This window comes from Eutrigla gurnardus (assembly GCF_963514095.1).
Source record: "Eutrigla gurnardus genome assembly, chromosome: 17".
Lineage (NCBI taxonomy): Eukaryota > Metazoa > Chordata > Actinopteri > Perciformes > Triglidae > Eutrigla > Eutrigla gurnardus.
This window is the reverse complement of record NC_139928.1, coordinates 974,386-998,835: the sequence shown is the minus strand read 5'-3', so window position 1 is coordinate 998,835 and position 24,450 is coordinate 974,386. Positions and strand designations below refer to the sequence as shown.

At 44.2% G+C, this 24,450-nt stretch overlaps 1 protein-coding gene across 2 annotated transcripts in view; it reads left to right on the top strand.

Moving 5' to 3' along the window:
* The window catches only part of LOC311027561 (uncharacterized protein), a 59,536-nt gene that overhangs the window by 5,246 nt on the left and 29,840 nt on the right, over positions 1 to 24,450 (top strand). For both annotated transcript variants that reach the window (XM_084031622.1, XM_084031621.1), the window contains exons 2-5: positions 17,559 to 17,661; positions 19,027 to 19,140; positions 19,219 to 19,275; positions 22,557 to 22,694. In XM_084031622.1, the coding sequence (XP_083887748.1) occupies positions 17,566 to 17,661; positions 19,027 to 19,140; positions 19,219 to 19,275; positions 22,557 to 22,694 (405 nt within the window). In that variant the 5' untranslated portion in view covers positions 17,559 to 17,565. The remainder of the gene's footprint in view (positions 1 to 17,558; positions 17,662 to 19,026; positions 19,141 to 19,218; positions 19,276 to 22,556; positions 22,695 to 24,450) is intronic.

Genomic DNA, 24,450 nt, shown 5'->3' with positions numbered 1-24,450 from the left:
CGGCGCTGCAAGTACCGGTCCCGTCCAAATGCAATATGGTACCGTTTTAAATGCCTCAGTACCCCGGTACCAAATTAATACCGGTATACCGTGCAACCCTACCAGGTGTATACCACTGCGCGTTTAAATGTTCGAAGGCACTACACACAAAAAGGTTCAAAGGCACTGCACACTTATAGAGCAAACATTAAATAATAAGACACCATGGAAAGGTGAATAATCACCACTATCAAGGTACCAGAATAATAAAACCCCACAAAACAAGGATCGAGGCACTTATTACAATAACTCTTTTGGAGGAGAGAACAGTGGCTGCCCTGCCGACGTGTGTCACCAGTTCAGCCTAAAAAACAAAATCAATACATTACAAGAAATGCTACAGCCTTATTAAAACTGACCTAGATAGGCATAGCCATATGCCCAGTCTCCTACCTTCTTGAGCTAAGGTGTAGCACGTACAGGTAGAGTACAGCAGATAGACTGGGGCAGGTAAAGTGCTGGTTGTCTAGAATTATGACGGGAGAAATACAAAGTTAAATAAACCAGACAAATCTAAAATGCAGACTGGTAATATAAAACACCATGTCAGGTGGATACACTATTAAAATTCCTACCGTACTAAACTGCTACGAGATGAGCTGTACTCAATGCGGTTTAACCCCCATGGCACCAAAAGAGACACTAAAAATGCAATAACGGGAAGTAGTCTAAACTCAACATAAAACACAAGTTGTATAGACCCAGAAAATGTTTGTACCTCTGTTCTTCTCAGACACACAGCGCCAGCAACAGGAGCATGGACGAGGGTGAGCTACGAGAACAAACGTGGACTTGTAAAGTCCTGCAAGATCCTAGTCTCATATACTCCTAGCGTCCCAAATGTTACATAAACCCCCACTTTAAAAGGTCACTGTCCCGATGACATAACTCGCTTTGCCTAGCAGGAACATAAGTCCCGTGGCCTGTGTTCTAAAGGGTCTGGGGGCCGTGGGGCTAAGGGCTGGGGTAGATGGAATGGGAGCGCCGTACTGAGCAATGTTTAATTACATTTTTGTATTCAGCATAAAATAATTATGCAGGACTACTCTTTTATAGAATAAATATGTTAAATAAGTAATTCTGTGGTCTGTTTATTTTTTCACCTTTCAGAAGAACACAGATAGTCTCTCTTGCATTATTGCATGTTTATTTCATGGATATAGAATTTTGGTTACAAGTTACTGAATCGAATCTTGGTTTACAGAATCGAATCGTTACAAAAAAAATTGTCCTTGAATCGAATTGCCAACTACTGAATCATTAATCGAATCGAAGTGAAGCCAAAGATTCACACCCCTAGCAGGGACAAATACATTGTACATTGTTTCATATAAAATATAAAATAGATGGCATGCATACAGGTTTCTAGTCGAGACTAAATTGCAACCCCTGTCCCTGGTTAGGCCTTTACTAAAAGTTACACAAGCAAAGTTAAAAACAATACACACACGTTAGAATACAGAACATCAAATACAACAGACATGATGACAAAAACAAGGACAACAAGTAATGTGGGGCTGCAAGGTGGTGAAGTGGGTAGCACTGTCGCCTCACAGCGAGAGGGTCCCGGGTTCGATTCCCAGGTCGGGTTCGGGTTCCTTCTGTGTGGAGTTTGCATGTTCTCCCCGTGTAAGCGTGGGTTCTCTCCGGGTTCTCCGGCTTCCTCCCACAGTCCAAAGACATGCAGGATGGGGATAGGTTCATTGATGATAAATTGTCCATAGGTGTGTGAATGTGAGCGTGAATGGTTGTTTGTCTCTATATGTTAGCCCTGTGATGGACTGGCGACCTGTCCAGGGTGTACCCTGCCTTTGCCCAATGACAGCTGGGATCGGCTCTGCGGGTTCTTCCATGGACACAAGGGCAGTCTCTGGGGGCTGGAGATCTGGGGCTGGCTCCTGTTCAGCAATAGAGCTGACATTACAGAGGGAGCTGATAAAACCTGACAGAGGGCTGGTGTTGCTGTCCTCATCCTTGCTAGCATTCCCTCAGGGAGGGGTTTCTTCCCTCTGTCCGGGGGAAGGGGGGGCCACCAGTGGTTCTGAAACCAGCATTCCTCTCTCAGTGATTGGCCTTAATTCGGAGCGATGGACAGTTTTCTGCTGTTCTGGATTGGATCTGGACTGGATCTTGTATACTGTGTCGACATTTTCCAGACATTTTCCCACTTGGTAGACTGTTGATTCCCAAACATCTTGGAGTTTTCTTCGTCCTAGTACATGATTCTTCCTATAAACCAGAGTGCAAACTGGAAGGGTGGATGTGATTGTTGGAGGTTGTTCTGGTTTGGCAGCTGCCTCCAAATGCTTTCTAGCTGCCACATTAACAGAAGCCAAATAGTCTTGATGTTTGGTTGCCCAGTCATCTGGTGTAATCGAAGCTGGCTTCTTATCAGCTTGTGTCAGTCGTAGCTCAACACATAGCTGGGGCTTCTGGCCAAACATCAGTTCGTATGGTGAATGACCAGTTGACTGGTGAACTGTTGTATTATAGGCAAACACCAACTGGGGGAGCATTTGGGGCCATTTTTGCTTCTTCTCTCCGGACAGGCAGCGCAAGAGATCAAAAAGGGTTTGATTAAACCTCTCGCACTGTCCATTTCCCTCTGGATGGTGTTGGGGATGTAGCAGGAGCAGATTTGGTTATCAACAGCTAATTATTAATGTCAATATGATTATCGATATTAATAATTATATTTAATATATTATTATGATATAATCATGAATATACGGGGCACCACCCTGGAATCAGGGAAAAGATAACCTAAAACTGTATTCAGTCCCAATATAAAGGTTTTATACTCACATGCCAATCATCGTGATCATTCACTGCATGAAAAGTGGGATTTTCGTCAGTTAGCGGCCCTGTAAATTGACGTGGAAGTTCAGGTTTACGACTGCAAACGGCAATTTGCAGGAAACACCGAAAACTGACGTAAATTGCCGGGAATTGACGTGGGCCTTGCTTGGCAGTTGTCCCCCCATGACCCCCCTCGCCGTAATCCTAGGGGAGGCTTTAACATGTAAATGAAAATGCTGTGAGCTATACAAATGCAAATCAGGGTAGCAGCGGGAGTTTTCCCCCAGGTGACATTTTTCTGAAAAGTGTTAACTTAATTTCATCTTCATTCAAAGATATAACTTAATTTCATCTTCATTCAAAGATACACAAAACAATTTGCTTCAACAATTACTTTTAATCAGGCTTTGCCACAAAGGTAAAATGTACATTCATGCAAACAACATCACAGTCTCCTAGAGCTCAACCACTGTGCATAGTGGTATGACTACAGTGACCCTTTCTGTGCTTAAAGGAGTCATCACCAGGAAATCGCAATTTCTCTTGTTAAAACATGCATATCTGTGTTTGACCTCAGTTGAAACTTGCCTGAAAGGCTGGAGTTTGAAAGTGGCGCCGTTTTTTCGCTTCTGCTCTTTTTCCGAACAGGAATAGCACACAAGGGTGTGCATTCCTAAAGCACGAGATTTTGATTCTGCGCCTTCGGTGACGTCACCGTGGCGGCTACTTGCATAAGCCCACCCCTCTTTCACCACCCAACCCCGCCCCGTCCGCTACCTGAAATCGCCGAAGCGCCGCCATTATGTTTTGGAGTCTGCATGCAGGCAAGCCCCCCCCGGCTCTGTCCTTCCTGCGGCGAATCAACGCGCGCCTCATTACATATTATACAATGCACATCCGGACCAGTCAAAACCTCGCGCGTAATCTCGCGTGATAAAATCGCGGTACGAAAAAGGGTCAGAACAAGCTCAATGTTTGATTAAATTTTTTTTTTTTTTTTCTAATAAGTTTTACGAATTGATCCAAAGCGATCCAAGGGGGGCTGGATACGTATAAAACCAGGTTATGACTCCTTTAAATGCACAGTGGATGTGTTAACCACACATCTCCCAGCAATGCGCTCAACAGGCAGAAATGATGCTGGGTATGACGTGTCTGTTCCCTGCAAGCTCCAAACTTCTATTGGCTTTCCATAAAAATGTCTGTCCGGATGGGGATGAAGCCAGGAAACTTGCGCAATAACATGTTTAAATGCAGTACTTTTTGACACAACATTAACAACTATAAACTGCTTTATAATGGCTGGTCGTAGTTCTGCTAGAGGGTCAAGGATGGGTTCATAGATCATAGATCTCGGCTGTGTTCGAAATGCCATACTAACGTCCTACTCGTACTTAATTGTGACGTAAATTTGAGTACGTAGTGCGTTCACATACAATAGTATGTGAATTTGTGCACGCGAGAAATGCCCGGATGTATACTGCATTGGCAAGAATTTCTGAGTACAGCGGACCTTGCTAAATCTACTCAACTTCCCAAAATGCATTGCGGCTCGTCTGACTTCACAAGTTTTGGATAATGGCGGACGACTGCGGTGATTCTGGCGAGGAGCCCGACACAAACCGCGTACACATGTAAGTATACTGTAACATGACTTTTATGTTTCCAGCTGACTTTTAAATCGTATTGATAATGAACGTTACTTTATTGTTGTTGGCATTGTACGTTAACGTTACGAATCGAAGGTCCTGCCAGCCGGCTAGCCTACTGACGCTAATTTACCACAGAGGTTAGCGAGCGCAAGCGAAGCGGAAAATGTGCCGTTTTTACCGACGTTAACTAATAATATAGTGCTTATGTTAAACCGTGGTTATATATTTACTAACGGTGATTAATAACGCCGTGCACCGTTGTCCGTTAAAGGGACGTATGCAGACACCGGGCGCCTCATTCAGTGGAGGGAACGATGAGGAGACGTTCACGTTCACCGGCAGCAGGAATGCTGCTCTGAGAGGCTTCACTTAAGAAAATGTGGTTTAAATGTTATAATTCTTATATCCAGGACTGCTGGAGACTCTCAGGATGTCCCAGGACTGCTGGAGACTCTCAGGATGATTGCGGTAAGAATATGTTCGGTGACTGCTAGCTAAGCTAAAATTAGCAAAGCAAGCCCAAGCTAAAAGTAGCTTAAAGCTAATAATCCAAGCTAAAAGTAGCATAGTAGCCTTGTAAAAGAACAAGAGAGAGGAACCAGTGTAACGTTAAGTTGCTTTGTTAAGTGTACGTTGTTGGTCTTTTACAGGAAGCAGTACGCCGTCTTCACAACTCGGAGACGAATTGTAGGCGCTACGAACCGGAGCAAGGGTACGATTTAAAGAATATGCTTTCATTCTGCTGTATAAGGAAATAGATGCGTTAACAGGAGATACCGATCTTAACTGTTCATTTTGTTTTCACAGACGAACCTCGCCTCATAACGAAGCTGTGACCTCTTACTTGCTCGGAGCTTTGTCCGCAAGTCCGGATTTCTATGACGCCGATAGTGACGCCATTGTGTGTAAGTAACTTTTACTGTTTTCTTCTTCCTTGTTTTAATTTTACTGTGACTTAAGTTTTCTTATTCATACCACTCATTTAATTGTTTTCCAGCTGCCTGTAAGACATACTATGAAACGGTACGCAGGAGCTTCAGACACACACAGCCTGATCTCGCATCACAGGCGGAAGCTGTGAAGACGTCAGCTCGGAGTCGTTCCAGGAGAAAGAGGGTAAGACTTATTAGATTTATTAGATCCGTTTTTGGTCAATGTGACCAAACCTACCTAAACCTATTTTCAGGTGCATTAATAGATGTGTCTGGATGGATTGTGCGACCTCCACCCCTATCGTAGCCAGGAGCTCACCGAGCTCTGTGCGACTCTACAGTCGCGATTAGAGAAGACTCCCAAGTACAGGGCCACGCACCGCAGTCGGCTGTAAAATTGACCAAATTCGGACAGAATGTCGCCAGTTCATTTGTTTGTTGTGTGGGCAAATTTGTACAGTTGTGTGTTGTGTTGTCAATAAAGCTCTTTCTTTGAATACTTCCTCCTGGCAATTTTTCCTTTCCTCAATAAATTCATTCATATTTATATTTATAAATATATAAATAAATAAAAATAAATATATGTGTGTATATGTATAAATATACATATATATATAAACATATATGTATATATATATATATATATGTGTGTATATATATATATATATATATATATATATATATATATGTGTGTGTATATATATATATATATATATATATATATATATCTGCTAACCAATCACTAGTGATTATTCTTGTTTAAAAGACCCAGTGTGACCAAAAGGACGTTACAGGGACGAAAATCCGACTTTTCATGCAGTGATTGGCATAGAAGTATAAAAACAATTGAACAATTAAAAAGGTGTGAAATTCGAGCACTAGCCTTCACAACCTGCTGTTATCCAGTGACATATACACAACAAGCACAAGAGACCGCTAGTTATATTTTATTAAAATCAGTAATAATGATCACAATCAATAACACTGCAATTAACAAAGCCTTATCACCTAACTACCTAACACACAAAGCTAAGCTAAACAAAGAAAGAGACACACGTGGAGTGTGTGTGTGTGTGTGTGTGGAGAGAGAGATGGCCGGGCGCGACCACCAGGTGGAGCTATTCCTCACAGCATCCAGGGGCGGAGCCACTGACGTCAGATACAATAGCGAGAGAGGGAGAGAGAGAGGGAGAGATGGCCGGTACAGCCACCAGATAGAGCTATTTCCTCAGCGTCCGAAGACGGAAACAGCTGGCGGAGGATATGTGTGGGGGGGGGGGGGGGGGGCGTATGTGTGCGTGTGTGTGTTAGCGGGACACAAACAAAGAGAGAGAGAGAATGCGCGCGCAATATTCAAAGGCTCAGGAGGCGTGTTACTATCACACAGGAGCTTGTGAATGAACTGGCGTTCGTTCAGCGGGACCCCGGCCCTTTATCTGATAGTAGACTGCTTACTGAGCTCGCGAATATGGCTGAGGTTAGTCAAGACACCGTTACAGAAATCAACCCAGCGGCGTGGGTACACAATCAGCCTTCGAATACAACAATACAGAAAGCCACGGACTCGGCGGTCCGTGATCAAAACTTAAAACACGTTAACAAGAATTACAAGCCAGTTCTACACTATCGAATCTCTGCTTCTGCCCAGACAAATAGCCTCTTACTTTGTGGATGTGAGGTTTTCCGTCCCGTGTGGTGATGACGTTTCTTGACGCCGGCGACGGACGGTGGTTCGCGAATCCTCGTTCGGCGACGGAGAATGCGACGAGTTGGCTGAATCTAAACGAGGGCGGGTCATAGAAGTTATCCTTCTCGCTGGCAGCTGGGACGAAGAAAGTGTTTATTCTTCCTTCCGCGGGTAAACAGGAGAGTCGCGCGGTCGTGGCGATCTCCTCAGGATCCAAAATGATAAAAAAAAAAGAAAAATGAAGCAAGTAGAGAAAAAGAGAGGGAAAACAGTCTGTTGCTCGTCCAGCGAGTTTGGGGGAAAGACTGCGGCCTAGGACAAAGGAAAATGCTGCAGACGTAAAAGTTCACCTCCTGTTGTAACGCGTGTCACGATGGAGAGAGGAAGTTCTTAAGGCAGCGCCGGGTTTTATACCTCACGGCTGCTCCCGGGGACCCCCTGGGGTACCTGTGGTTGTCAGCCAATAGGGCACCAGTTGTGTGACGTTGCACTTCGCACCTGGGTGAGAAGTAAAGCCAAAATGGCGGTTGTAGTTCTTTATCCCCTTTGTCCCTTTGTTCTGACCGCATGTGAAGGCTTTTGGTCTCTGTGTAGGCCGCATTGTGTAGTCAATGGTGAGGTCCCAACAATGGTAAGGGATCGTCCTGCTTTTTGCAATCCCATACAGTTGGCAAAGGCGTTTGAGTAGTTCACCTTCAAAGTTGCGTCCTTGGTCTGAATAAATTTGTTGAGGCACTCCATAGGTGTAAAACCACTTTCCTGTGAGGATTTTGACAACAGTACAGGCCTTCTGGTCTGATGTTGGATATGCTTGAGTGAATTTGGAAAAAACATTGGTCAAGACTCAACTCAGCTCATCCAGGATGGCACATCAATGCGCACTGTGGCAAGAAGGTTTGCTGTGTCCCCCAGTACAGTGTCAAGAGCATACACCAGGAGAAGTGGAGGGGGCCGAAGAAGGACAACAACCCAACAGCAGGACCGATATCTGCTCCTTTGCACGGAGGAACGGGAGGAGCACTGCCAGAGCCCTACAAAATGACCTGCAGCAGGCCACTGATGTTCAAGTTTCAACTCAAACGGTCAGAAATCGACCTCATGAGGGTGGTTTGAGGGCCCGACGTTCACAAATAGGGCCTGTGCTTACAACCCAACACCATGCAATGCGATTGGCATTTGCTACAGATCAGAGATTGGCAGATTCGCCATTGGCGCCCTGTGCTCTTCACGGATGAGAGCAGGTTCACCCTGAGCACATGTGACCGATGTGACAGGGTCTGGCGACGTTGTGGAGAACGTTCTGCTGCCTGCAACATCCCCCAGCATGACTGGTTTGGCGGTGGGTCAGTGATGGTCTGGGGAGGCATTTCTTTGGAAGCCCTCCATGTGCTTGCCGGAGGTACCCTGACTGCCATTAGGTACCGGATGAGATCCTCAGACCCATTGTGAGACCATATGCTGGTGCAGTGGGCCCTAGGTTCCTTCTAATGCATGACAATGCTAGGCCTCATGTGGCTGGAGTGTGTCAGCTGTTCCTGCATGATGAAGGCATTGATGTTATGGACTGGTCTGCCCGTTCCCCAGACCTGAATCCTATTGAGCACATCTTGGACATCATGTCTTGTTCCATCCACCAACGCCATGTCGCACCACAGACTGTCCAGGAGTTGACTGCTGCTCTGGTTCAGGTCTGGGAGGAGATCCCTCAGGAGACAAATGGTCTCCTGAGGGAGATTGAGAAAAAGAAGGACTATCTGGAAAGTCAATCACTGAGGAGCAAATATTATTATTGATGGTGTCCCTGAGGAAAAAGGCCAAAACTGGGAAATAGCAGAAATTAAAGTAAAGGAAATACTGGGAAATAAATTGGGCCTGAATGTGAAGAATATTAGAAAGGGTACAACGTTGGAAAGTTTGATGAAAGTGGGACAAGATTGACTCTAGTAAAACTCCACAAGGACAAGCAGATGATTCTATCACAGGTCAAGAAAGTTAAACTTACACAGATTTACATCAATGAAGACTACTCAGACCTTATCAAGAGAAAAAGGAAGGAGCTGATGCCTGATCTCAGGGAGAGAGAGAGAGAGAGAGAGAGGTGATTTTGCAGTACTAAGACAAGCTGGTCATCAAACCCAGAAAAAGTTCCTCAACTGCATGTCTGACTTCATGAACTAGGCAGATATTTTATTTTAATGAATGACACTGAGACCTTTAACATTTCCAAACAAAAGGCTTGGTAGTAGCACATGTTAACATTGTAGCTTAAGGAATAAAATACATGAATTGAGTAAATTGGTGTTTGACAAATCTTTTCATATATTGGCAGTATGTGAAACTCATTTAGATGCATCTATTCAGAACACTGAGTTAGCGATTAATGGTTTCTCTCTCTTTAGGAGGGACAGAAATTCATGGAGGGTGAGTAGCAATTTTTGTGCAATGCCATTTTTCTGGTGGTGGGTATACATCCGGGATACAACAGACGACCGAGCAAAGACAGACTCAGTACACAGGTAAATGGCCTCATTTATAAAGCGCTTTTCTCCAAAGCGCTTTACAACAATGACTCACATTCACCCATTCACCCATTCACACACACACCGACGGCAGAGTCAACCACGCAACAGCCAGCTTGTCAGGAGCAATTAGGGTAAGGTGTCTTGCTCAGGCACTCAGCTAGGAGGAGCCGGGGATCGAAACCGGCAATCTTGCGGTTGCCAGCCATCTGCTCTACCTCCAGAGCTAAACCCTGACATTCACCCATTCACACACACATTCACAGGTGCACCCACATTTTTCATCGCGTCGCCTTTAACGCCAAAAAGTCACCTTTTTATCGCTCTCCTTTTACATAATGACACCCCCTTATGGCCTAGGTTAACTGCAGCACCATCAGCACCCAGAGCAACCGTTTTCTCCAGCCAATCTGCACACTGATGCCCAAGCACAGCAAATGCTTGCTTTGTGGCAGCATAAATTCCTCAAGAATAAAAAGATCATACAGGTCACTAGCCTATAGATTGCAAATGGAAAAATGTTTATGTGATCTTAGCCTAGCCTACTTATATTTTTACTTAGGCTATTCATTTTTCATAATATTAGGAATAGGCTACTAAACAATTTCCTATTCATGATCTCTCATGCTGTAATGTGGGCCTTCAAACACTGTGCGTGTCCATGCTCCACCTCGACATGTCCAATTAACATGTTGACCGGCCTCCCTTTCCGCAAAATGCGGCAGTAGACAATAACGCACTCCTTCATAGAGACGTCTGTGTCGCCGTCAATCATGAATGACGTGTACGTGGCGTTTCCAATCTCCGCAGCTGTCTTGTTCTTTAGTGTGTCGGCATTTTTTTTCATCAGAATCATTTCTAACTAACTTTCTAATTAACTCCTCCTTTGCAATATTATATGAGACATTGAATTTTATAATCATTTCAGATTCCTCAGCGAACCTGATTGATACAGCCTGATGCTGAAATGCAGCTGGATGAGGGGCCACTTTATTAACACACTTTTCATGGCATGTAGTATGCTTTTTGGACATATTGCGCTTTTTCAACGTCTCGATGCGAAATGTTGTTGACTCTTCCACAAACGCACTATTACCGGCCAAATTCTGACCACACTCCAGACAATAAATGCAGTGCATTGAGTCCCTTTCTTTATCGTACATCAGCCAGGGAAATTGCTTCAACCAAGCAGCGTTAGGTGCACCAGTGCGACCTACAATTTTTTCAGTCGCACTCATAAAAATTTAACTAATTGAAAAAAACTGTCATCTATAGAGCCATAGCAATTTGGAACACCATACCTCTTAATATCTTTTGTTGCAATGTCCTGTAATGTTTCTTGGGAGTAAGGCGAGGACCCCAGAAGATGAGTAGATTGCTATGGCATCAGCTGATGGGGATCCTTTAAATAAACAATAATCATAACAATCATATTTCAGTAAATAGTCCTGCAATTGGAGTTGCACATTTTTTCTGAAATACAATTTACCGGCACCAATCATTTGTTTTTGAGTCATCACATTTAGTGTATTTAGTATTTCCTTTTTATCTGTATTGTTTAAATTATTTAATTACTTTATTCATTTGTAGGCTTGGGCCGGCTTAAACATTTTAAAACCGGTCTGATACTAAGCCAAAGACATGACTGAACCGGTGATACCGACCTTTCCCACTAGGCGTCGCACTCGCCATAGCAGACCCTCCCAAGTGATACATTCATGTTTTCACACGGAAGAGTGCACCGTGATCACGAAAAGGAGTCAAAAATATGCCGCGATCATACAGCTTAAAAAAACTTTGCTTTGCAGCGTAACGCTGCAACGATGTCTCTTTTTACAAAACATCGTGGCTTCTTGGAACGAGAGACGGATACGGTGCTGCAGGCCGTGTGACATATTCAATGAGCATCGGAACTCCACCCCTGGCTTTAAAACAACTGAAAGGTGAACTTTTGCTCGTCTTGCATAATTACACAACTCTTCAACCGCAAGTGAAGTTGCTGTGTATCATATACGTGTTGCTGCGTACAACGGCAGCCTCATACGAGCAACTACAGGCTTTTTATCTTCTTCGGATTTACATTCTCATCTCTCTAAACACTTCAGCGGCACGTCGCATAGTAATACATCTTCAAAAGGTCAATGTAAACAAACAAGGTACGACCTGTCATCTCCCCCTCCCACCTCGACTGAAATGTGATCTCTGTCTCCATCTCTGTCTTCCGGCCTCGGCTCACTTGGCAGCGGGGTGGCTGCGTTTTATGCGGGGAGCATACGTCAGTCCGACGGCCCAAAAGTCCGACCGCCCATCTCTCCGACTACCCATTAATCCGACTTTTCTAGGCCCATTGGCCCGACTGCCCATTGCTCCGACCAAAATAATCTCTGTATTCTCAGGGCTAAATCCGACCATCCAGAATTCCGACAGTCATGGTTTAAATGTTTGCCTCTTTTTGACCATCAGTGGCCGCGTTTCCCAGATTCGATCGTTCTTAAGAAGCTCTTAGTGGGAGCTGTCCACCGCGGTGGTGCTGAAACTGAATCAATGGATGCCAGGTAAATCGATCACCCACCTCTTTATGAGCGCATAAGTCACACACAGCGCCCCGTGGTCCCCCCACACAGGTGCAATTAGGCTACGCATGTATTTTGTGTGTGTGTGTGTGTTTGTACCAACAGCTGTATCCAAGTAGTAATCAAGCCCATTAGCGCATATATACCCCCGTGGATATAGGCACACATATGTGAGAATGGAATGAGGGTGCCATCCACCACACCGATCACCCGGGGATCCCAGCCACTGCGTGGAACCCTTGGTGGACCTGGCGGACCTCGTCTCTTGTGGTGGGCATCTTTATGTGGGTCCGGGCATGGCGCAGGAGAATCGGTGTCACAGCTGCCACACTCCGTGACACCGATGCCTTGCTGAGGCCGGTGCCGTCCCCCACCACCTCCAGGAAGCTCCCCACTGCATAAAAACGCAGCGCAGCCAGGAGCTGCACCTCCGGGCTGAGGGCAAAATTGCAGCGGGTTGCTCACTGGATGTGTGGAGACAACAGAGTGATCAGCCGTTGGAGCCGGTACTTTGCCTGGACAGCCCGGTCTGACAGCACGTCCAGTGGGGAGAAGTGCTGATGCACGTATGCATTTATGGAAACCGTCTGGCTTCGCGCACGGTGACGCTGTTGGTTCGCAGCGAGAATGTGCTGTATTGCAGCCATGGACTTTGGCTTTTTCTTTACTTTGTTTTTTTTATGTGTAGTACTATAAACTCATATATGCAGATGTGTGTGGACAACTTAAACCTGTAATTCAATAAAAAGTTGTTTTTTCTTCTCTACTATGAGCCTATGTTTCTTGCGCCAGTGGTCCGCAGCTATGAGCGTATTTCTACATTGAGCATTGTTTTATTTCGAAAAGCGGAGAGTATAAATTTCCCTGACGAGGCTTGATCACTGAGCATTTAGTCGCTAAGAAGGCTTTTAAGAGTGGGTCAGCTCGATCTTACATTTCCTTCTTAGTGAAAGATCTTCTTAAGCTAAGAGCGACTCTGGGAAACACATCCTTCTTTCACAGCGTTCTTAAGAGCGCTCCTTAGAAGATCTTAGCACTTAAGAGCTCATTAACGAATCTGGGAAACGCAGCCCTGGGAAACGCGGCCACTGTTGTTTATGGATTTTGGATTATTCAGTTCGTTAATTTGATGGCTTTTTCGTTCATTTTGAAATGTATTACTATTATGTAATCAAGTGTGTCTGTGTTTTCACCTGCTTTGGGAAATTAAACCGTTAAAAGAACCACACAGTCGCTTTTTTGTGTATTGGAGGTGCGTTCAAACGCCACAGGCTGCATTGTCGGCATGATGCCTTGACAGATTCACTTATTTACTTAAGGACGATAAGTTTTCTCGCTTTTGCTTTTAATTTATTTGGGACCAGGCGTTTATTTGTTTAAATCACTTAACAGACCAGGCGTTTATTTGGGACCAGTCGTTTATTTGTTTTAATCACTTAACAGACCAGGCGTTTATTTGGGACCAGGCGTTTATTTGGACCAGGCTTTAATTCCTTCCTCTCAAAAATCCGGGATGAAAATGTCACAAACTTCTCCAGCTTCTCGGTGAATTCTCTGGCATCCTTCTGGTCAATAGTTGTTCGTCTTCTGCAAGTGAAGTTGTTGCGGCGGAGGAAACGATTTATCCAACCAGCACTCGCGGCAAACTCCTCATCTCTGCTGTCACTCACGGTGGCGTACATTTGTTTCATCATCGCCCTGATCATTTTGTGGGACACTCTCTCATGGCGTACCCGTTTGCTGATAACCCATCCCCGCATGTTTATCTCCAGCTCCTCGCTAGCCTTCTTCACCTCCACCAGGCAGCCTTGCCCTGTTGCTGTCCTCCTCGGACAGACGCTGAAGCTCCGTTTAATTTTTTCGCCAATGTCTCACTCTCTTCTGGTCGACAGAGAAACGTCTAGCGGCTGCTCCTCCTCTGCATATTTTAAGACAGAAAGTTTGAATTTCAAGTCGTACTTTTTTGCTGCACCGGAGCCATGGCGATCATCAGTGTGATATTGACTGACAGAAAGCACAATACGTGAAGAAGGCGAAGAAGAAAAACGTGCAGTGTCAGTGGACACGTCTTCTTCCTTGATTTAAACAAATAATAATAATTAGACTTGGCATTTATTTGGAACCGGCGGTTATTTATCAAAATATACACCTGCACCCGGCGTTTAAAGGGAACCCAGCGGTTAATTGAAACCTGGCTATTATTTGGTAATTTACGGTAATTCTTTGTCAAAGTCGGCTGCCAATCTGCAGGGGACAGTGCGTCTCATAAGCACGATAACAAAAGTGTACACAAACAGAGAATCAGGTGGCAAAAATAAAAGAAAGTGGCAAATACATAAGCCTCTCTGACCCAGAGCCCTGTTGCGACGCATCGTCATGGAGGCCGATCAGCACCATGGACAGCTCCGCTAACAACCCGGACCTCAGCGCATCATTTGCGCACAACGTGCACCAGTGTTACTGTAATAACACAGGGGTGGGCAATATTTTATTTAAAATTAGTCAAACCATCAGCCATAGGTACTGAAGAAACATAAATATGGACTCGAGGCATTTTGTTTTACTGATCATTAAGTACCCAAATGACTGCATCAATAAATGAGGAAATGATATTCACAGACCCTATTTTAAACAAAAATGTGATCATACTAGTAATGGATATTACAATTAACCACTCAGATAACCCACATTTGTCTTTTCCTTCTATTTTTTCCTTCTATCTACAACGGTCATATGACCTTCTATGATTTTATTAGCCTTTACAGCAGAGGTGGGCTGGGGGTGGGGCCATGAGCATCAGGGCTTAGTCGGTTCAGGGGTCGATCACAGCACCATGGACAGCGCTGTTGTTTTGTTTTTCTTTAGGACCTCCAATGCACATTAATCACTTAATTTGTATCAAAAAAAGGCTATAGGCTATTACAAGTCAAATAAATTGGCCGCGTTTCCCAGATTCGTTAAGAAGCTAAGTTAAGAAGTGCTAAGATCGTCTTTGGAGCGCTCTTAAGAACGCTGTGAAAGAAAGATGTGTTTCCCAGAGTCGCTCTTAGCTTAAGAAGATCTTTCACTAAGAAGGAAACGTAAGATCGAGCTGACCCACTCTTAACAGCCTTCTTAGCGACGAAATGCTCAGTGATCAAGCCGCGTCAGGGAAATTTATATTCTCCACTTTTCGAAATAATAAACAAACAATGCTCAATGTTGTAATGCGCTAAAAAAACAAAAAACTTTTCATTGAATTACACGTTTAAGTTTTCCACACACATCTCCATATATGAGTTTATAGTACTACACATAAAAACACATCAACAACCCTGTGGCATTTCACAGATATCAAGGAAACAGATGTAATTGAACTCAGCTGAACCTCATCCACAGAGGCTCCACCTGCTACTCTATATAAAGGCGTTGCCAAAGTCCACGCGTGTGAGAAACCATGGCTGCAATACAGCACATTCTCGCTGCGAACCAACAGCGTCGCCGTGCGCGAAGCCAGACAGTTTATATAAATGCTTACGTGCGTCAGCACTTCTCGCCACTGGACGTGCTGTCAGACCGGGCTGTCCAGGCAAAGTACCGGCTGCCCCGTGCGGAGATCCAACGGCTGATCACTCTGTTGTCTCCACACATCCAGAGAGCAACCCGCTGCAACTTTGCCCTCAGCCCTGAGGTGCAGCTCCTGGCTGCGCTGCGTTTTTACGCAGTGGGGAGCTTCCTGGAGGTGGTGGGGGACGGCACCGGCCTCAGCAAGGCATCGGTGTCACGGAGTGTGGCAGCTGTGACACCGATTCTCCTGCGTCATGCCCGGACCCACATAAAGATGCCCACCACATGAGACGAGGTCCGCCAGGTCCACCAAGGGTTCCACGCAGTGGCTGGGATCCCCCGGGTGATCGGTGTGGTGGATGGCACCCTCGTTCCAATCCACAATCCCTCCCTGGTGGATCCATGCTGGATCGGTAGGAAGCACTACGCCCATCTCCTCCGCGGTGAACGCCGGTGCCCGCTTGGTTCGCTTGCTGCTGCTTTCTTCCATTCTCACATGTGTGTGCCTATATCCACGGGGGTATATATGCGCTAATGGACTTGATTACTACTTGGATAGTACAGCTGTTGGTACAAACACACACACACACACACACACACAATACATGCGTAGCCTAATTGCACCTGTGTGGGGGGACCACGGGGCGCTGTGTGTGACTTATGCGCTGATAAAGAGGTGGGTGATCGATTTACCTGGCATCCATTGATTCAGTTTCAGCACCACCGCGGTGGACAGCTCCCACTAAGAGCTTCTTAAGAAAATCTTTGGCTTGATCTTAAGGTTCTCCTAAGAAGGCAGTTAAGAACGCGTCTGGGAAACAGCCGTATCTTAGCGCTCCTTCTTAGCCGAACCCTTCTTAAGAGCCTTCTTAAGTCCTTAAGAACGATCGAATCTGGGAAACGCGGCCATTATATGTAGCAGCAGTGAGTACCCCTATGGAGTCAGAATGGTACGGTCTTTTTTTCATAACCACATTTTGCGATGATTTGATGAACAGTGAATGAGACTCCTCCGAATCCAATCAACGACTATTCGGGGTCACCTCTAGTGTTAACAAAAGTCAAAACTAACGGAACAGCCTACCCAGCACCCCTCAAAACAAACTCCAGTATATGGTTATTGTCCCCAGCACTTTTCAAAATAAACTGACGCCCCACTTCTGCAGCCGTCTTGTCTGTGGATTTCACTGAACAAAATGTCATGCAGAGATTATAATTTTTTTTTTTTTTACTTTAGTTTCTTTTGGATTTTTGTGCGTATTATGGAGCCGTTTTGGTCCGTGTTTGTAAGTCTTTTTTTTCCTGGATAAAATGTTCTAAAGTTGCAACAGTGTGTGATTGAAATCCACCACGGTCTGCTTCCCGTTCAAGGCATCTCCTCCTTCGGATGCCGAGACTTTGTGTTTATTAATTAAGCTTTCACTGACTGTATCACATCTGTGCACATGTCTTAAAAAATAAAAGGAACAGGAGCAGGACCCACGCACTTTTGACTACACTGTGGCGCCGTCAAAATACAAGTTGATATCTCAGTCTATCCTGCTTCTGGGCCGGATTAGTCGGTCTAATACACTGTCGTAATTACTGGGAGTCGTAACACCGAGCATACTTAGGTCGGGGAAATGGGAGGTCGGACTAATGGACAAAACTTAGTAAATGAATGTTAAGTGCCATATCACGTTCACTGGAAGGTTGCTTTTATTTTGAAGTCAGTTCTTACACGCTATTACCGTCTTGCCAAACAATTCAACTGTCCCCTCCATACAATCGTCTTCTTTCACTGAATCCTTTTCTGTTTGTTTCTCTATCAGCACCAGGATGGCTCTGTATGAGAAAGACCCGATGCCTGCAGTGGAGACACTGTCCCCAGAACAACTGCAGTCCCACCTCAAGATGGAGCCAAAGACTCTGGGGGTTTGTAAACTAAACCACATGCACATTCCCATATAATCGCATTCTCAGCCCGTGGAGTCAAATAATGCAGCTTGGTTAGTACTCCTAAGCCTTAGATACCAGGGTCCATTCAGGAGCTGTCAGCCACATGTCAATAGACACTCATTACCTGCATTGTGTCTTTTCAAAATAAATAGGAGGCGGGCGTAAGTGTAGACACTGACAATGTTTCATAATTCATGGTTGAAATCACCACTATTGCTGCTTTGTATCAGTCAAGTCCCAGATACAGGAGGAAACCAAAGGCTGTCCTGTCTGCGTTCATGACATCATCCAGAGGTGCTCGGTGGATTTCATTGAGCTGGATTCAGTGTGACTAAGCAGGACACAGATCGCCTGGTTTACTACAGTGGTATGAACCAAAATCAAACAACTTTGTTGTGATTCAATTGCAGTACATGGATAAATAACATGCCAAAGTATCGAATACTGGAAAAAAAGTTGTGGTTTGTTAAGTCTGTCCGTTAAGACGATACGCAAATAACTTTTAAAATGCTTGTTTTGGTGTTCAGCTTGCTCAGAGCTAGGCTATGCTAACACATTTTCGCTAACACTGAAAATAACGTTGTCTCGGCATAAATACGGCAGCGACCTTGGTGTTTGTACTCTGTATGAAAATTGAGATACTATCGTAGAGCTCCGGGAGACCACAGACCGTTATGCTCTGTGTACCTCCGTGAATGGTTCACTGAAGAGTGACGACACGAGGAGAATCTCGATGCTATCACGCGCAAATTTGTCACGTGAGTTGAAATATTTAATTTTAAAATACATTTGGCCCCATTCGTGTCCGCCACGGCAGTTTGCGACAGGTTAGGGTTAGGTTGAGAGCTTTCTGGAACACACCCCTGGACTAAAGTGTGAGTTTGACCCATCCAGTTCCTCCCCGTGTGGACACCGTCTTTATACGACGTCAGTGTGTAATAAGTACGCAGGTGTGTTTACGGCAGTCAGACCGCAAGCGCCATAGCAACAGTCTTGACAACAACATTGATTGACAGGTAAACAGATGTGTGGTGCATTGTTAATGTTATTGTGTTAGTATTAATGAATGGGACATAACTTGAGAAACATCCATGGTAAGCGCTGACAACAAGTATAATATTACCAGTTAATTTTGGTGAGAACCAGTACATTTGAGTGTTTTACAGATATTTTTGGAGACTTGGGACCCCCAGCTTGAAATCGGGACAACCCCGAACAAACTGGGGCATTTGGTCTCTGTAAAAAAGAGCTTTGAATTTCTGACAAATATCATGAATGCATGTGTCGAACTCAATGTGCTGATAACTGCTCAACATGCTCTTTGCCCGACCCCCCTCTCAGGCAATCCAGATCATTATCGGGGCTTTGATTCTCTGTCTGAGTGCCTCGGTGCTCCAGATCCATGAGGTCCACTTCACGGGAGACGTGGCCCTCTTCATGGTTGTTGTCATACAGGTCAGTTAGACGCCACTGATGGAAGATGATCTTGTCCTGCTTTCTGATTTTAATCTAAGCTGTATTGCCACTCATCAGGTGACCTTGTCGGGTTCAGTGTTGGTCCACAGTGGGAGGAAGCCGACTTTGTTTTGGGTGCGTATAATGATACAGATCACTGTTGTACACAAACACAGTGACTTCTAGTCACACAGTAGCAGACATCTACCTACAACAACATGGGTGTAATATTACACTTCCTCTTCATCAGCCTGCCTGCTCTCCTTAAAATTCATCCCCACACAACTATTCTGCATTGTAAATTAATTTCAAGGGATATTTCGTTGTGGATTACATAAACAGGACATAAAGTATTTCCAGCATGCGGCGTTTGGCTGCGAAAAAAGAATAAAAACGCTCCAGTGGACTTTGTCCAATAGGATCTCAGAGTTTAAGTTGCACCTGAAAGTTCACACCCGAGTGAGCCTTTGGGTTCTGGTAGGATTTTTGCTTTTTCTCAATAATCTAACTAACTCTTTGTTATAAGTCCCTGATAACAGGGTGGTAACCCAAATGTTTTAATTATATAAATAATGATTTTAATTATTATACGTATTAGTCCCTTATAACAGGGTGGTGCCCCAAATGTATGAATTATATTAATAATTATTTTAATTATTAATTATTATAAATATATCATCCTCTAATAATCAAATTTACTCATATCTACAGGACAGCAGGGATCCTTGTAGCACCCAATAATGTAATAATTTCCTGAAAATGTAATAACGCCTGAAAATGTAATAAAATTTGCACTTAACTCAATCGAAAATGTGATAAAAACCCAATAATGTTATAACTTCACCAATAATGTAATAAAATATCCTGACTGATATTGAATTAATATTTTTTTACCGATAATGTAATAGCCTACTACATTATTGGGAATTAATTACATTTTTTTAGGAGAGTCATTTTTTCTTCAAAACTGAGAAATGTAATATTTGACAGATAATGTAACATATATGTTCATTTTCAGTCCAGAGTTCTACATTTTGTGTTTTAATATTCTAAGAATGTTATATACACTGGATTTGATACAACAGAATGACTATTGGGTTAAATTGCAGACCTTGAGTACCATACAGCCATGTGTGCCATGTGCAAATACTCAAGGACATGAAACTACATCCTGGTCCTACTGAGTGAGTGATGGACTTCCCTCCTTGGGAGACCAGACTTCCAGCTCAGATATAAGCTTCAGCAGCACTGGAGACATTAAAAGTGATATCACAACGATTTATGAGTAGATATATAGGCCTATGTTTATGTCAGGTGTCATGTAATGTGTATGTAGGTGAATGCTTATGTATACTCTTCATATGAAGTGTTACTGAAGGTTGTTTTGTTGGTTTGTGGTTGATTTCATGAGGTAGTGTTTTGTTAGAAATCTGTGAAATGAAGAGGTACGTTTAGGGAAGAGTTCCCTGGAGTCTCCAGTGCTGCTGAAGCTTATATCTGAGCTGGAAGTCTGGTCTCCCAAGGAGGGAAGTCCATCACCCACTCAGTAGGACCAGGATGTAGTTGCATGTCCTTGAGTATTTGCACATATGCATATGGCTGTATGGTACTCAAGGTCTGCAATTTAACCCAATAGTCATTCTATTGTTTCAAATCAGTGTATATAACATTCTTAGATTATTAAAACACAAAATGTAGAACTCTGGACTGAAAATGAACATATATACTGTAAATCCTCTAATATAGGCCTTGATTTACTCAAGCGCATCGTGGCCCAGGCCTTTATTGTAAGGAGGGCAGAATTAGAGATGGGTCTCTATTTCTATTCGAGCAAAACGGACTACCAGTAGAATGAATAAAAACAAGATTTTGTGTCTATTTGAACCTATAAAATACTCATTTATTGAAAAAGTCTCCTCTTTGGCTCTGCAGCTGCCATATTACCGTAAACAACATTTACCGCTTGCCAGTATTGCACGCTTGGTGGACTGCCACTAGGAGGATGACAGGCGCTCTACTACATACAATCACGTGCACACCTCGTGGCTGCACCTGATCGGACGAACGCTTTCACCACTGTCCTGTCTGCTCCCGGATTTCAAACCGACCAACATGGCGGCTCGTTTCGAAACTTTCTCTTATTTTATGACAATAGTTCACAGAAATGTTTTTCTGAAAACATTTTATGCGAGAAATAAGCTATGCAGTTGCTGAATCTGTCTTTATTTTAGATCGACAACGGTCAGTTTCGAGAGCTTGCGGGAGGCGCCGCCCCGTCTCTCAAAACTCACCGCGACGCGAAGGCAATGCATGGCTTCTTACATAGACAATGAATGGGAATAACGCTGCCTGTGGACACGTATCTTCAGCCAAATTCTCACACTGAACTGAGAGCCCTGCCGTAGCTTTGGCTTGGATTCGTTAGCAAACATTGCGCCCCTGTGGTACTTGCATGTTACTATCACAAGCATAATGTTGAGGCCTGCCCAGAAAAACGTTGGTTTTCATAATAGTCCCGGCCTCCATTAGAGACCGGCCAATGTTAGAGACTGGCCGGTAATAGAATACAGGCCTATATTAGAGGATTTACAGTACTACATTATCTGTCAAGTATTACATTTATCAGTTTTGAAAAAAAAAGACCCTCCTGAAAATGTAATAAATTCCCAATAATGCAGTAAGGTATTACATTATCGGTGAAAATGCTATTACAATATCAGTCAGGATATTTTATTACATTATTGGTGAAGTTATTACATTATTGGGTTTTATCGTATTTTCAATCGAGTTGAGTGGAAATTTTATAACATTTATAACACAACAGGCGTGCATTTTCAGGAAATTATTACATTATAGGGTGCTACAATCCTGAAGATATATTTACAGGTGAACTGGTGCTGAGAAACACAATCAATGGCAACAGTGTTAATCTATAGGAATTCCATATTTTAAATGTTGTCCTTAGGTGGGTGTATTTGCATTGTGTGAATTTTCTTGGCCTTCTGTTCTTGTTTAACATTCAGGTAGATATTATCTTGTTTGCTACTATTTGAATAGTTGTATAAGAGACGTTGGAATGGACAAGAAGCCCTCTTCCGTCATGCATTTGATCATTTGTATATTGTTATGCCATTTTACAAACACCAAAATAGAGACCAATGCGATCACCTCAGTAGCCACAGCAAATCAGATCTGAGGCGTATAGTAGGAGAGCTAATGGCCCTAAAGTTTGCTGAATGCATCTTGCAAGGTTGTGACACTATTTCTGTGACAAATCTCACACCGACTCATAAAGTCATAATAACAGCGTCACTGATATGGCAGAAGGCATGTTAAGGATGCTGCATAGTGCATACAGCATAGTAAAACTGTGTAATTACCTGACTGTACCTGAGCACTTCTGTTGTGGTTTGCAGGTGAAATGTGTCCTGGTGCTGCACCTCATCAGTGCTGCATTTGCTACCGCTGCGCTAGGTCTGATGTCCAAACACCTGCCCTACCGTCAGGACTCGTACCACTGTGAACATTGCCGCAAACTGGAGCTACATGCCGTGGTATTAATTGTCTCTCAGACCTGCATACAGACGCCAGAGCACTACATGAAATTATCATAGAAGAGAATAGCTGCTACTGTAACACGGCTGTAGACATTGTGCAACATGATGGGGACTAACATTCACAGCACATGTCTGATAATGAACTAGGCTATGATGAGACTGTAAAGAGCTGCCCTCTGCATTGTTTATCTCTGGAAAATGTGTGTCTTGCCTGGTGCAAGACTGAAACAATGTTTGCAGGACAGAAATGTATTCCAGGACAAACAAAACCCTTTCAGGTTATATTTTCATATGTTGTTTCAATCAGGCTTGTAAGTCCGCTCAGTCTTAGAAAAATGGTCAAGGTTGGTTAGTATAACTGCATTACCTTCGGACACTGGTAGACCAGTCACAAAGTCCACTGCAATGTGGGACTACGGCAAACCGGGGGGCGCAGGAGACCAGCTGGAGGCTAATGCAAGATAGGACAGGCAGCCTCGAAAACCTGGGGTCCAGAGACATAATAGGCCACGAGAAATGTCTCTGAATAAAAAATCCAAATCGTTTGAATCCGGAGGTGACAGGACAAGTAGGAGGAATGTCCCCACTGGAGGACAGCAGATCTATAAATGCGGCAGTTCCCAGTTACCCACATCATAGTTGCACTTAGCTGGAGAGAGCTGCCAAGAGAGCTTCTGATCTGTGGGTGAGAGTACGGCTCTGACCCCGATGTCAGAAGTGTCCAACTCGACCACAAACTGGACGGGACTGAAGGGGAGGTGAGACGGGTAAGCAGGACCGCCACCCACCTGTAGTTTCAGATGAGGCGTCAGTAGAAGTTGGTAAATCCGAAGAAACGTTGAAGCTGCTTTTGGGTTGATGGGAAGGGCCAGTCCAGTCTTTGTGTGATGTATCTACACCTGCCCCTGCTCGATGATGAATCTGAGAAAGCTGACAGAAGGGACATTGAACTCACATCTCTATATTGACAAATAGTTTATTCTTAAGTAGTCTCTGAAGCACCAACCTGATGTACTGAGTGTGTTCCTCTGGGTTCTGGGAGAAGATGAGGATGTCGTCCATATCCACTAGGACAAAGAAGATATTTGAAATGTCCAAGGGGGGATTTGAATGCTGTCTTCCATTCATCCCCCTCCTTGATGCGGATGAGGTGGTATGCCTTGCAGAGGTCCAGTTTAGTGAAGATGGTGGCTTGCTGAGGGGTTCACAGAAGGGATCGTTGAAGGGGATTTTTTTTTACAGTGATGCAAATGCAGGGGCGTAGCGTGTGGTCCTTTTTGGTGACAAAAAAAAGAACCCAACACCCACAGGAGATGACGAGGGACGGATGAGGCTGACTGTGAGGGATTCACCAAGATTCTTTTCCATAGCTTCATTTTCAGGTGGGGAGAGGTTGTAGAGGTGGTGAGAGGGAAGAGGGGCACCAGGAAGTAAGTTGATTGAACGGTTGTATGGTTGCTGTGGGGGAAGGGATTGAGCGTGTGCCTAACTAAAAAGTTCAGCTAGGTCATGATATAGATAGGGAACCAGTGAGAGATCAAGGAGGTGGGCCGGAAAGAGGGAGTGATGACTCGATGAAGGCTGAGCTGACTGGAGGCAGTGAGAATGGCAAAAGGGAGATGGTGTTTCTGCACCAGTATATATGGGGGTTATGGAGCTTGAACCAAGTGAGACCTTAAATCAGGGGAGCTTGTGGAGTGGTGATGACAAAATGGACTCACAATGGTTACCAGAGAGGAGAAGACTGAGTGGT